Consider the following 14,925-nt stretch of genomic DNA (forward strand, 5'->3'; position numbering starts at 1 on the left):
AAGCATCCTACTATAGTCGGACCAGTAACGTAGCAGCAGAATAAACGCTGTCACTCTCTTCATTTTTCTTCCCCTCACGCTGACAATGCCATTGTACACTTGCACAAGGTAGAGAGAAGTTTCTGTTTCTACATTCTTGGTTTTTCTCATTTCTTCTCCTCTCTTTCAGTCCTTTGCTGTCCATAAATCAAATTCAGCTCACTTTTTTCCAGTTATCTTCTCTCTTTATTGTCTCATCCTGTCCCTGTCTTCTTCCCCTCTGTCTGCCTGCCTCCCCATTTGATCAGGATTCTAACCAATTATACTCAATTATACCCAATTCCAGACCATCAGAGCAGAAGCTTAACTCTTTTCTGATGTCTTGTATGACCAATAATAACAACTCTGACAAATTTCACAGAAGTTTATCGTCTCTTTGCAGTGCAGAAATGGTCTTAATTAAAGTTGCTGAAGACCTTAGGTCTTCACACAACTTTAGACACTTCTGACAATCTCATTAGAAAACTGGCGTAAAAGTCTCCCTTTTGTGGGTGGCGTTCCCCAGGGCTCATTCACTGGCCCCTCGCTGCTTCACCTACATTCTTTCAGCTCAAATAAAAATCTGCCTTTGTATCAAACCAACTGGCGATCATAGTTTCTGTGATGACATGCAGAATAAAGTATGTGGAGCCTGCTGCTAACAGCTTCTCATTAGAATCTGGTTCTGCCCCCTGTTTTGATGGAGATGATTAAGTTAAGAGGACAGCATGATGTAGCCTCCAGCTACACATCAGACCTTTTTAATTACTCATGAGACAGTGTGCTGCTCGGGATCCTCAGGGATGATGATCTGTAGTTTATGAGTGGATAGCAATGTGTAACATAAAATAGCAGGGTCACATTACAATATAATAAAACTTAAAGAGCTATTTTACAGCATGAAAAGTGACCATTTGTTAAAACTACATTCTGGAAAGATGCTGCTTTGGCATTGGTGCCATATGGCCAGAAAAACTAAGAAGACGGCAAATAAAATCCTACAGCAACCAGAAAATACTGCACATGCCTTCCAAAGCCACTCCATTCCTATTTGATATGCACTTTAATGGACATCACACATAGACTGTGCATAAAAGATGGACACTGCAACATAGCAATTATCAATTGATTTGGTGTGAAACCTGGAATTTGACATTTGGCCATTGCCATCTTCGTCTTTCACAACCAAACGTAACGAACAAACAGTGGATCTGCCTGAAGAATCAAAGGACATGGCGCATGGTGATAAAACAGCAACCTGTCAATTACAAGGAAGCTGGAATATAAAACATACCCTTCATTTTTACTGTTAATGGGACCATAAATTACAAAATGAACATCACGATGTACTCAAAGTGTTGAAAGTAGCAACTGAGACCATAAACTAATAAGGAAAATGTTTACTGAGGTAATGCATCAAGTGAGAAGTAGAATTACAGACTGTTCAACCAAATATCTCAACAACTTTAGAACTAGAGAGGAGGTATTCAGTATTCATCTTCATTCTATGACTCCTAAGAAAATGTATCAACATTTTGCGACAACTTACATTGGTATTATTTATATTATAAAACGTGTTGTCACACTAAATCTAAAAACGTGTATCATGTCTGTGTGTTCAGATTTGACTGACCGCTGATGTTAATAGTGGCTTTGTTAAAGGAGTTCTAATCTCCATATTCTCTCTCTCGACAGGTGACTATGTGTTGATGACGGTTTACTTTGACCTCAGCAGAAGGATGGGCTACTTCACTATTCAGACCTACATTCCCTGTATTCTGACTGTGGTTCTCTCCTGGGTCTCCTTCTGGATAAAGAGTGACGCCACACCTGCAAGGACAGCATTAGGTATGCAACTGAGTAGAAAATGTGTTGGTGAGACTCCAAATATGTTATGCATTCCTCATCCTCGAGATATCGAACACTTTGACTGGTAATTACTACATTATATCTGAGGCTTTGATCAGTTAAAGCTATTACATTACCGGAATAATTGCACATTACTTAACTTGGTTGTGGAGTGAAAGAAGAAGACAAGAATGGAAGAAAATGCCTTTGTGTATCTTTAAGTGTGCATGTCTGTCATATATCTGTCTTTCACAAATGAGTATGTATGTTTCATCACAATGTTAAATGTGTATTAAGCCATAAAGAAAATTAATGTTCCATCAGCCTTGTTTGTTTTCTTTTTATAGTTGCTAATGTTTTTCTTTGCATGACTTGACAATTGTTTTGAATTATTTTCCTCTCCACTGCATGCCTACCATTAGTTCATTTGCTTTCCTGTGGATGATGTTGTGCAAGGTGCTGATGGTTTAAGGTGGAATTCAAGGTGAGTGTTCAACAAGTTCATGATCATGCTATCCACCCATAGTTTCATATTTTAATACCTGTGGGTTTGGACCTTCATTTTTCTATAAGCTATGTTTGTGAAAAAAAACAAAAAACAAAAAAACTTTCATTTATATTTTAACATTTCAAGACACCGAATACGCCAAGCTGAATTTTGGATGCACACAGTGAATGCAAAGTGTTATACTGGACTAATGCCCTGTATTTCTGGCCAAGTGTTTTGCTTCATCTTATCACTTGGAACCCAAGTGCAGACACGGGACAGGCAATGACTGATTCTGAACAGAAGTGTGTTGTGACAAACCAAACTTAATGATACAAATGACTAACTATCAAACTAAAACTTACACACAACCTCAAAAAAATCTATTTTATCTAAACTGTTAACAAGGCAGATTCATATAAGTAAGTGGGGAAGTTGAAACACAAGCTGGATAACTGCACGAGGGAGGAAGACTGAACTGAGACTAACCAAACTTCATTTAAAAAAGGGGCAAAATTACCAGAACCGAGAAACAACACTCACCAACAAACAAAACAGAAAACTATGGCTATCAGATATGAATAAAGCTTGACAAATTGGGGAATCTGGGTTGACAAGAAGAACCATAGCTAGCGAAGGCTGTAGGGGAAACACCAGAGCTTGGCCGGTGGCAGGAATAAGCAGCTTCCAGACGGCGAGTGTCGCCGATGCAGAGAGACCAGGCAGCTGCGGATTGAGGAGCTGGTAGGGGACAGGTCAGGACCAGCGGCAGGTATGGGCTGGCTGCGGACAGAATAGGAATGGCAAGTGTATTGTCGATGCAGGGCGGTCAGGCGGCAACGGCTTGGTGAAGGCAGGCTGGAGACAGGTCGGGGACCGGCAGGAACGCAGAATACGAGTGTCTATAGTATAGCAGTGCCTCCTGATGCACAACAAAGCTGGACATGGTGCCTGATCCAAAAACCAAAAAGTTCAAAACGAGCCGAGTGAGTGTACGGAGTCCAGAGGAGGGACAAAACAACAGAAGGTGTCCAGAACAGTCTAGGGGGGCAGCCTTGAGGCGAGTCAAAACCAAGTCTCCAACAACAAGACATGCTCTACAGGGTGGCCCAGGAAGTGGGGCCAAAAAACAAAACTGCATAGTTCCAAAAATAGTAAGACAGACCATAGAGCAGTCCAGAGACTAGTCAAAAAACAAAACTACACAGTCCAAGGGTAGGCAGGACCGCAACAGAGGGCGGCCAAGAGGCTGGTCGGGCAGGCGGGGCCGTTCCAGAGGACAGCAACAGAGTTGGAGCCCTTCAAAGGGCTGGGCAACAGGCCGACGGCAGCGGAGGGAGAAACCTGCTGGGAGTCGGGCAGGAGGCCGGTGACAAAGAAGATGGGCATCAGGCAGGAAGGCTGGGAGGCCAGGGTGTTAAAATCCAAAATAAAGTTAGGTAATGCTGCCCTCAGCCATGACTTTTGAGCTGCTTCTCCGTGTGCCACAGCCAGATATGATTCTTTCCTGAGAGTCTGTGGCTCTTTTCCATAATCCGTAGAAATGAATCAAGGAATTCAGATACTTAAAAGAGTCATTATCCTTAAAAAGCAGGTCAGCTAGGTCGTTTTCTGGCCTTACCAGATTGTTGTGGGGGATGATCTTGACTGCAAAAACTAGATTAAACTCAAAGGTTGTCAGCAAAGTGATGCTGTACTTTGTCATAGTGTTGCTGTTAGCTAAAGGCTAATGCTAGCATGCAGGTGTAGTGTGTACTATGTCCACCATCTCAGCCGTGCATGATAGCATTTGCTAATTAGAGTGACAACAAAATACAGCTGAGATTGATGGGAATGAACCAAAGTTTTACAAAAAAGAAAAAAGAAAGAAAAGGAAATTGCATTAAGGCATCTCTAACATTAATGTTTACAAAAATGTTTACATCAATGTCTATTGATGTAAACATTTTGGTTTGGTCTAAAGCAACTTGACTGACCAACCAACAGTGCAGTCAGTTCCTTTATAAATAACCTCAACTTTCCCCTGGTTTCTCATTCCCAGGGTGTCAGAAACTGCAATTTTGTGACAGCCGCAGGTATCTCAGAGATAGGCACAAGATGTTCTTATTCATCAATATCTCAGGCTGATACATGCATAGGAGTTTTACAGAGTTTTACAGAGGAGGCCAAGATTCATGTCTCATGTTGCACCACTATGTTTCACTTAGTTTTGTTTTATCTTGTGACTTGAATTTCATTTTAATTTGATGTTTGGACCAGATGAGGCACCAAAAGGTTTCATACAACATACTATATTAAGCACAGGTTACAATGCAAACAGCTCATTCCCCACAGCAGAGCCACAGTGAGTACCATCTGAGAGAATTTAGCTTCACTGTCATAGTGTCTGTTTCTTGCAATGAAGAAAATTATCGGACTATCCTGCGCAATGACAGTTTATGCTATGGAGTGCCTGGTGCATTCAAATATGAAGCCAAGTGGTTCTTATAAAATAGCTGTGCGATGAGTTTTAGGGATATTCGTTAATTTATATCAGGCAATTCCTGAAAATCTCAGTCATAATGTCAGCTTCACCAGAGCAGCTGAACTTCAGTGCCTTGCTCTCTGGCACTTTGGAGATACTTGTTGACGGCCATTAGATGCTAACTAATTAACCTCTACCACTCAAATTTTGTCAGTTGAGCCATAAACTCAACCCAAACCAACTTCTCCAAACTTCCGCCACCTTTTTCCCAGCTGTCAGTTGCATCACAACATCACCCACAACTCTGCAACACTTTATTTCCATTCAGTCCTTCCTGCCCTTCATCACCCTGCCAGTCAGGGTATATCACAGAAGGTCATCTGGACTGTCTCTGCTGTAATAAAGAAGTTATACTGGAGTTCTGTCTGTCCCTATTCGTTATCAAGCCAAAAGAAAAAACTTCACTGAGAGTCGAACAATAAAGTTGTCTGATGTCCTACTGAATTCAATAATAAGCTCATGTTACTATCCAAGCCTTCCCTCTTGTGTGGTTAATGAAAGCTGATCATAATAACAGATTGTGTTTGTCTCAGTGTACTTTTTGCTTTTATGCTGATGAAAGTTGACACAATGACAGTTGAATATCACAACAGTGTGAATCGGATCACATCAAGAGAAACACGACAACACAAAGGTTTATTTTCAGTACGTTTGCAGGAGCTGCAGATATGTTCTGAACTACCACTAATTTCATCGTCTTCAGCTCTTTTTTTCTCTTTTCTGTCTTTATTTTATTTTTATTTAACAAAAGTCTCAGATCTGCTCAACTGAGAAACATTGTAGAGTTTTCACTTCATGGTAATTTGACTTGGCAGAAACAGCTTTTTTGAGAGTGGAGGAAAGATTTGAGAACTCTACATCACAGCTAAAGCTGCTCCTACGTCCTCCAGCTTTCACTTTGCCACTGCAGCTGCTATTTAATGCGTTCTACACTGCTTGAACTATATGTATGCTAGTCTATTGCCATCACTGTGCCAGCCTGTCTGTCTGCCTGGTGTAGGAAACAACCAAAGGCAGTTAAGGCTTACAGTATGTGGGTGGTGGTGTGATACATGACCAAAGGCAGAGAAAAGCTTGTGATCTCCCTCTCACAACAGGTAGAAGCAAGCTGCCCCAGTCCTGATAAACATCCACATTCAGCTCAACAACAGAAAATCATTTAGCCTTTATTCTCAAGTACATCGCCCTCATCTCAAAGTCAGCCTACGACCTGATCCCAAGGCTGAAGGGGGATAGGAGAGATAAGAGGAGGAAAACCTGTGCATGAGAGCGGGACAAAACAAGAGTGTAGCAGCAGGGACAAGTGTCAGGATGAAGCACAAGGAGAACAAGAAGTCAGATTGCAGAGAGGTTGGAGTCCAAGAAAAAAGCCGCTGCCACCCAGCCCTCCACCCAAGCCCTCAAGGCACTATGCCTTGACAAGCTGCTAACATGTTCCAGGTGGCATTTCCAAAGAACTGTCACTCATCTGCTAGTCCTTCAGCAGCAGGACGTTTGGATAGCAGCGGGATGGAAGTAAGAGAGCTGAGCTCAGGTTGATTCCCATTAGACCTCAATCTCTGCAGCTCAGATGGATCTTGACAGCGATACGGAGGGTTGTTGATGCGAAATAAAACTACCCCAAGGCAGAGTATGAGAATGTAGAGCTTGAGAGTACAAAAGAGAACAGTGGGACTGGAATTAATTGAACCTGGTGGTAACATCCATCATCATGCTACACAGCATTATCCGGGGTAATATAGAATCATGTGGCATCACACAAGTTCACTTCTAGGCTAGTCACAAAAGACATTTATCCAAAACCTAGAAATGCACATAGTTATTACAGCTGTTCAGTTTCTGCCTGAGAACATCAGAAAAGACAGACACAACTGCAGCACATCTTTGAAGAGAAGCTCCATCACAAAGTGTGTTTACAGGTTTTGTTGTGTTCTACATATGTGAAAAAAGTTGTATAAAGCTTTTTGTGTCTCCAGAGGGAGCTGTGCAAAATTTTGTAAATTGCCTCAAGCATCAGTTGTGACTGAAGAAGTCCTAAAATGAAAAAAAAAAATAAAAAATCCAGAGGCAGTTAGAGAGAAGACCTTTGCAGCCCGCTCCTCCTCTCAGCTTGAAGCCAGCAGCTTGAGGCCACATTAGCTCTTCTAGCATAACAAATCTCTAAACTGCTGATGGCTTCATAGCAACTGCACATGCGTGTTTCTTTTTTAACCATTTTTTTTAAACTAACAGTCTGACAGCCCTGACAGAATGCAAGACTGAATTAATTGCATGTTCTTTCAATAAAACAATACACTTTGTCTTCTTAAGTGGCAAACCAAACTTTTGCCCGAAACAGGTAGTGCTGCACCTGGATGACAATACCTCTACTTGCAGGTGGTACAGTGGAAGCCATTTGTTGTGGCTAGTTTGTTCAGGTGGAAACTTATAGTAAGGAGAAAGTAATATTGCCATTGCTTCCATTTCACCAGGGTTAGATTAGATTAGACAAGCCATTATTATCTCCCTGAGGACACATTTGGGCATTTAGAAGAACTCAGACAACTGAGCAGCAAAATGTACAATCAAACTACAAGTAATTTGTATTATCATCATTGTAGTCATCTGTTTAATTGTTTTCTGCTGACAAGATGGTGTGCAGTTGGTGCCAAAGCTCACAAAAGTTGGGCTCTACGGATGCACAGATTGCCATGTACTCGGTCAGATAAACCACTGATTATGGTGATTCCATTTCAGTGACAATTTGGCATGAAGTCTGGCTTTTATAAATGATGGTGTAATCAGCTCACTCTCTAGATTATCCCAGTAAGCCCTCAAAATTTGAAGACAAAACATATCATTTGTTACCGCTGTCCAGAGTGACATATCTGACGCCCCAATGGCAAAACTATGATATTGGTTTGGTTATGGCAAGGCACAGAAATGATTTGGTCACTGCAAAAGACAGACCACTTTGGTTAAAATAACTTAATTTAAAGTTTATTGTGGCAATGATTAACAGAAACCAACACTGACTGTCAGTAGGAAACTGGAAGCAAACAACTCCCTAATGTGTCCAACATTTTGTTGGGCCATCCATCCACCGCGAACTCCTCCCTTTGCAGACTTCATGACTCATCTCAATGTCACACTATTTCCTCCGTTGCTCCCATTGGAAAAGAGTCATAATTCATACAGTCACTAGAGAATCTGTCACTACAGCATGAGCATTTGTCATTTTGAGGCATTCGCTAAACCAGCTGATACAGACGTTTTTCTTGGGCGGACAGTCTCAATTACTAACAGACCCACTCTGGACATTTTTCATTTTTTACCAAAGAAATATCCTCCAAACCCCAAACAACACACTGTTATTGGGCCCTGGCTAGCAGGAAGCATTGGCAACAAGAGAAGCTTGTTTCTCATGATATGGGTGTGGTAGTGGGGGGTGGGAGAAATAACATTTAAAAACCCAGCGTTTCTCCAGCGAGAGGCGTCATTCACACAAACACTTGCCAATGGTGATATGTCTGCTTGGGTGTAAGAGCTGACAATGTGCCTTATGGGAACTCTACCAAGAAAGCAGTGAGTTAAAGATAGTTGGTAGTAGAGAGACATCAGTTCCTCCAACTGTGCTGTGAAGAGATTGAGGAATCTAAATCAGGTGCTCTGTTCACGAAAGGAACAAACTTGCTATGTGATTGGCTACATTTTTCTGCCAGAGCAGTTTCTCTCTCACACTATGACAGGCTTCCAAGAAAACAAAACGAAGCCAGCGACAAGGCCATGGGTGTGTTCAAATGTGTTACAGCAACATCAAGTTCATTTAAGGGAATTATAGCACAAATTAAGTGAAGTTATTTGCTCCTAAAGTTGCCACAAGTACCAGCTGATTATCAGGAAATACACAGCTGATTAAAGAGGAGAGGAGACTTGCTTTCAGACTGTTGAGTCCCAAGTGTCTCCCTGGTCAGAGGGGACTAATGTAGGGCCTTCTGACTGATTACATACAGGGGATGTGGTTAAAAGTCAAAGCCTCTACAGAATGCATGAAACACCTTTAATCAGATTAGATTGGAGTTGCCATGTGTTGCATTTTAACCTCAATCACCAGCACATTAATTTGAAAACATCAGCATAATTACCATAAACAAACAAGGCTCTTGCCGAGGAGACTGTCAGCTCCTATGTACACTGCATTTTACTTTGTGTTAATGTGGTGGAAAATGTGCCAGAGAGCTCTGCAACTCAAAACAGGAATGCCTTCACTTTAGCAAATAATACAGACTTTTATTCCACTTCAAATACACATCTGCATAATTTCAGTTTAACTTGTCAGAATCTATGTATTCAAATGTAGAGCTACTGTGATCTCTAATCTTTCTTTTTATTCTTTCTTGGTACTCCAAACAAAAGTACTGATACAGTGGCAATGACACGGTGCAAATGGGTTTATGAGAAATGTGGTCTTAAGGCCAAAATGTACTAAAATTTAATTTATCCACTGGTACTCATCGCAACAGTGGCTAAGGGCAGCTAATGTGAAGCTGCACTGTTGAATTTCATGTAAACAAATAAAAGCTGTCTTCATTCAGCATCACGTACCATATCGCACCTTGTGTACCCTTACAGCTTAACAAACATGCATTTCCTACCTAATAAGTTGCTAAGTTACATTTTGAAAGCATTTAAAATTGCCCATTCTTTCCCTGGTTTTCTTTTGGCTGATTGCTATATTTCTTGTAGGATTATCGCCACCAAATATGGATTCAGGTAATAGCAGGAAACCAAAGGCAGGAAGCTGCATCCTTACATTCATGCATGATACAAAGATAACAGAAACCATTGCTTCATAGTGCTACTAGTGGACAGAAACTTTACAACCTTTCCTTTAAGGTTTTTCACGACTTTAAAGAGTTGTTATTTCTATAAGTCACTGTCCAAAGACCTCTACATCAATGTTGTACTCACATGGCCATTTTTTGTCATTACTAATTTGGTCAAGTTGGAGGTTAAGAGTTTCAACTAATTTTTCATCTTCATTATTGACAAATCAACTGATTATTTTCTGAAGTAATTCATTAATCATTGGTCCTTGAAATAAAAGAAAATAATTATTTTCATTTTTAAAAAATGATGTTCCAAGCTTCCCTGTTTGAATATTTTGCTTCGTCCAACAGCCTAAAACCCACAGATGACCCTCACTCCAAGTAATGACTCAAGAAACCAAATATATTCACATCTAAGAAGAGTGTTTTGCATAAAAATGAATAAAAAAAATAATTAATTATTGAAGATAACCTGGGCTGCACAGTGGCGTAGTGGTTAGCACTTTCGCCTTGCAGCTAGAAGATCCCTGGTTCGCGTCCCGGCTTTCCCGGGATCTTTCTGCATGGAGTTTGCATGTTCTCCCTGTGCATGCGTGGGTTTTCTCCGGGTACTCCGGCTTCCTCCCACAGTCCAAAAATATGCTAAGGTTAATTGATTACTCTAAATTGCCCGTAGGTGTGAATGTGAGAGTGATTGTTTGTCTTTGTATGTAGCCCTGCGACAGACTGGCGACCTGTCTAGGGTGTCCCCTGCCTTCGCCCGAGTCAGCTGGGATAGGCTCCAGCCCCCCCCGCGACCCTAGTGAGGATTAAGCGGTGTATAGATAATGGATGGATGGATGGATGAAGATAACCTTGTAGATGAATTACCAGTTCCATAACTGACAAATCATTTAAATTATCTTCTTCGGAAGCTAGATATCTAAGGTCACATCACGACTCTTAATCTGACCAAAAAATCCATCATTGGACACAACACATACCAACAGTATATGAACAGCTGAACAAATCACGCATGTTGTGTAGCTCAGATGACTGAAATCAGCCAAAAGGAGGTAAAACACCTTCACAAACATGACACTATAGGTTTAGTCTGGATAAAGACAAAATTCAATGACCTATAGAAAGAAGAAGTCTCACAAACGATTAAGTCTGGAGTCACAATGAAACTCTTGCAGTCTTGTGACCTGGCCACTGATCCTTGACTGGTACTCCTCAGTACTATTTATAGAAACTCCATGAACACAAGCTGTTTTCTGTTCCACCTGGTTTTACCCCTGGACACACAGCAAAGGTCAGCGTCTGACATTCGTTAACATCTTGTGCAAACAACCATATTTTGAAAGTCTCATGTACAAAAACAGAAAATCTGTTCTTTCCTGATGCTGTGATCACACAACAGAGATAATGCTGCCCTTCCAAGATGTGTGGACCGTATTTGCTTCGTATGGACATGTACACTGGTGCTTTTCTCAATTGTTGTAACAGTCGTTGTTGTCTATCTGTTGATGTTAGACTTTGTGTGGTTCGGATCGCTGGCAGTGACAGGAATCATTTGGTTGCTATGGCATCATGTAATGGCAATTTCCAAGGAATGAATTAAACTGTGAAAAAGAAAACTCGTGACCTTGATTTGAAATAGCAGCCAGTGGGTAGCTTGTGAAAGAAAACAGAAAAAAAAAGAACAAAGGAAAAACAGTGTTGCCAGGGTACTTACTGTTTTATTGAGAGCACACTGTTTGCAGTATACTTGGATTGGACAGTAAGATCTCAGGTATTAGAGGCACATAGTTGTTCATTTACCTAGTCAGGCACTCAAATCTAATGAGCGGGGAAGGAGAGAAAGTCTAGACGAGCACTAGACCAGAAGAGGTAGCTTGAAATAGATGGGAGCAACTCGTCTCTATGGAAACCACAGGCGAAAACAGTGGCACACACTGCCATGAAAGACATGTAGGAGATGAGGATGAAAGAGACCGAGAAGGGGGGGGACGGAGAGAGGGAGAGGAAGGGTGAGGCACAGCATGAAAAGAAAGAAGGGAGGATGAGGGGGGAAGATGGTGAGCTTACGAGAATGATGTGTGTGTGTCACAGCAGTAGATATCGATGCCCCCAGTGGGCATTACTGTCACTGGGTTCATCTCTCTTTGAAAGAATTGATTTCATTTCACCAAGCGAACACAGTGTTCTTCCTTAAGACACCATAGGGAGTAATTTCTCCAAAAAGTGCAGTGATGACACAACGACAAACAATTAAAAGTTGTTTACCACTGTGACAGGCAATTATTGATAATGATAATAGCCGCTTTCACAGTTTTACAACTATTCTAGAAAAGGTTGAGTATCTCCCAAACTGACTAACTCACCCGTCACACTGATCCTGTGTGAGCAGTGAGCAGATTATTGGCAGTTATTTCCCCAATCTGGCTATTACACATTTTCAATTCAGTGTGAGTTTTCACTTTAGAGGTCAAGCTAACGCAAGAGTTCCAGGCTCATTTCCATCATTTATCACTGTCATTAACAGACAACGGGATTGATAAGAGCTTTACCCCTCCAGAGACTGACTAATGACCACAGTCTGTAGATTGGTCAGCGTCGTGTGGATTTTCACTTCGGAAATAAATCTCAGTGGAGTCACTGTCACATGTCAGTATCACGTAATTACAGAGGCCAAATTTTGTCAGGAAAAAAAGATAACCATTATGCATAATTATTATTATTGGATATGACTATACTAGTCTGAGGCTGTATTTTATTGTTCTTGTTGTTGCAGAGGTTGCAATTTTGGCAATTGGTTTAGCAAGTCCAACAGTGCAAGTCTTAGGCCTGTACCAAATTCAGTAAAAAAAAAAAAATTTTTTTTAGGTTTTACAGCTGCCTACCTTAACATTCAGAAAATAAAGCATGCTTACTGTCTGCAGTAGTTCTAATAACATTCAGAGAGAGGGATGTCGGTGTGAATCTGTTGTAGCACAAAGATCTGGACAGGATTTAGACTAACTTCACCATTACAGACTGAAGTTCAACCAACAGCAGCACTATAGAAGTGCTTTCACCTGCACACGTGGCACTGAAGCAGATGGAAAATGGCCGCAGCAGCCAGCAGGTGATATGACAATAAGAGTCACTCAGCCACCAGCAGAGCGTCCTTCAACAGTCTGTCTGTGGCGTTCTCTCAGTATGAGCGACAGCAGAAGAGAACTGGACATTATAAACAGGCTTTTAAAAGTAGATCAGGCTTCTAGAAATAGGCATATTTAATGTTTCTTCCACCTTTTTAGTGCCCCTCCAGTAGGTGGCACCCTAAGCAACTACTAAGTTCACATGTCATAAAATTGTCTTGTTGACGTGTATGATACCAAATGCTTTATGTATAATGTTAAATAAAAACGACTCCCTCAAGTCAAAACCTCTTTTACGTCGGAAGAGAAGTTTGTACGACGAAGACTATGTCCAAGTTCTGACACTTCTATTGTTACTTCAAGAAAAGATTTAAATTGGCCAGTTATTTGATCAAACAGCTTCCCGATGTTCAACCAAACAGTGGAAAGTTTATCCTCAGACATGCTGAGAAGCCTTCCTATCACCACCCTCCCAGATTTCAACCAGCAGCTGAACAGTATAACACTGGATACACTGGAGAGCCTGTCTATCACCAGGGTCAAGCTGCTGAAGAAAACACTGACCAGATGGAAGAGGGCCACAGTGACACTCAGCATGAAGAAATTCAGGAGCACAAATCTGAGCAAATCGACACAAATGCCTTAGAAACACAAATGGCAGAAGTCATCACCGCCACAGAGGAGTTGGCGATCCATCGATCCATCCAACAGGAGCTTGATGAGGTCCAGCAGCAGCTCCTTAAACCTCAGAAAGACCTTCTAGAACAGGCTGCCAAGCATAAGGAAGAAGTGGATGAACTCCGCCAAGAAATGGTGCAGCTTAAAGCCCAGCTGACTGCACAGGACAACAAAGATAAGACCAATGCCACAAGTGCAGAGTCAAGAAAGGAAGATGAAACTGTGTCACCTCAGACTGTTGACGAAACAGAAGAGAAAGAATTCCTCACAGAGACCAAGATGGATAAACCACAAAGTGAAGAAATGCCTGAAACAGAGAACAAACCTAAGAAGAAATGTTGACTGTCTAGATTGTTCAACAGATTTAGATCACATCAATAGTGTCTGCAGTTAAGTTTACATCAAAATGCAGCCAAAAAAAATTTTTTTTAAAGGATTGAAGAGGCTGCCACCCAAAGCACAAAAAAAAATTTTGCAACAGGACAGTGACAGGTCATTTTGTTCCGCTGCTCAGCTGAATATTATTTCTTGAAGAAATTCAGGAGCCCAACTCTGAGCAAAGCAACACAAAAGCTTCAAAAACAGAAGTGGCGGAAGTCTTCACCGCTACAGAAGATGAGTTGGAGATCCATCATTGCTTGATTACTCCTTAAAGCTCCAAAAGTCTTTCAAGAGCAAAGCTGTCCACACATAAGGAAGAACAAGACAAAATGTGTGATGATACCAATGTCACATGTTCACAGGAGACTGTGTCACCTCAGCAGACCGTTGACAAAGCAGAAGAGAAAGAATCCATCCCAGACACCAAGATGGACAAGGCAGAAACCGAAGAGAAAAAAAAAACTAAGAAGATGAAGAAGAAATGTTTCTGTTGAGGTTGTTCAGAAAATCTGTATAACTTCTATAGTTTCTGCAGATAAGTTTAGGTCAAAACACAGCAAATGAACATAACTTGAAGAAGTTTGATTATATGTAATATATAAAAATCTTGTTTTTATTACATTATGATGTAATCTAACCAACCCATCCGCCATAATAAAAGGAAAAAAGTATTTATTTCCATTGTGATGGTTCATCTCGGTAGAAAAAGTTTCACATGTTAACATCTTCACTGAAGGGAAAATAGGAGGTTAAATGTCGTTGTCTGTGTAGATCTAGAATGTAACACAATGTGTTTCATTTGATGCCATTTATTTCAACATTTTCTTAAATTTCATTATATTTTTTTGATGTTTTTTCGATGCTAGAGGTCAGAGAAATCCACAAAACGTTGCATTTTGAACTCCACTGTATGCATTTGATGACTGTAGTTATTTAGATTATTTCAAGAAGCCTGTTGCTACTGTCCAAAGCTCTTGTATGAGGTTTGACATTATATGAAACTAGTGAGTGTCTGCTGTCAGTGGTTAAATCTGCTATTTCTAGACAAACACAAAC

General features: G+C 40.9%; 1 protein-coding gene across 2 annotated transcripts in view; it reads left to right on the forward strand.

Moving 5' to 3' along the window:
* Window positions 1-14,925, forward strand: part of LOC111563567 (gamma-aminobutyric acid receptor subunit gamma-3-like) — a 115,826-nt gene that overhangs the window by 90,258 nt on the left and 10,643 nt on the right. Inside the window, exons 8-9 of one of the 2 annotated variants that reach the window (XM_035944671.2) lie at window positions 1,714-1,866; window positions 2,289-2,350. In XM_035944671.2, coding sequence (XP_035800564.2) covers window positions 1,714-1,866; window positions 2,289-2,311 — 176 coding nt within the window. In that variant the 3' untranslated portion in view covers window positions 2,312-2,350. The remainder of the gene's footprint in view (window positions 1-1,713; window positions 1,867-2,288; window positions 2,351-14,925) is intronic. The other variant, XM_023262683.3, reaches the window with a different exon arrangement.

Source organism: Amphiprion ocellaris, chromosome 24 (genome assembly GCF_022539595.1).
Source record: "Amphiprion ocellaris isolate individual 3 ecotype Okinawa chromosome 24, ASM2253959v1, whole genome shotgun sequence".
Lineage (NCBI taxonomy): Eukaryota > Metazoa > Chordata > Actinopteri > Pomacentridae > Amphiprion > Amphiprion ocellaris.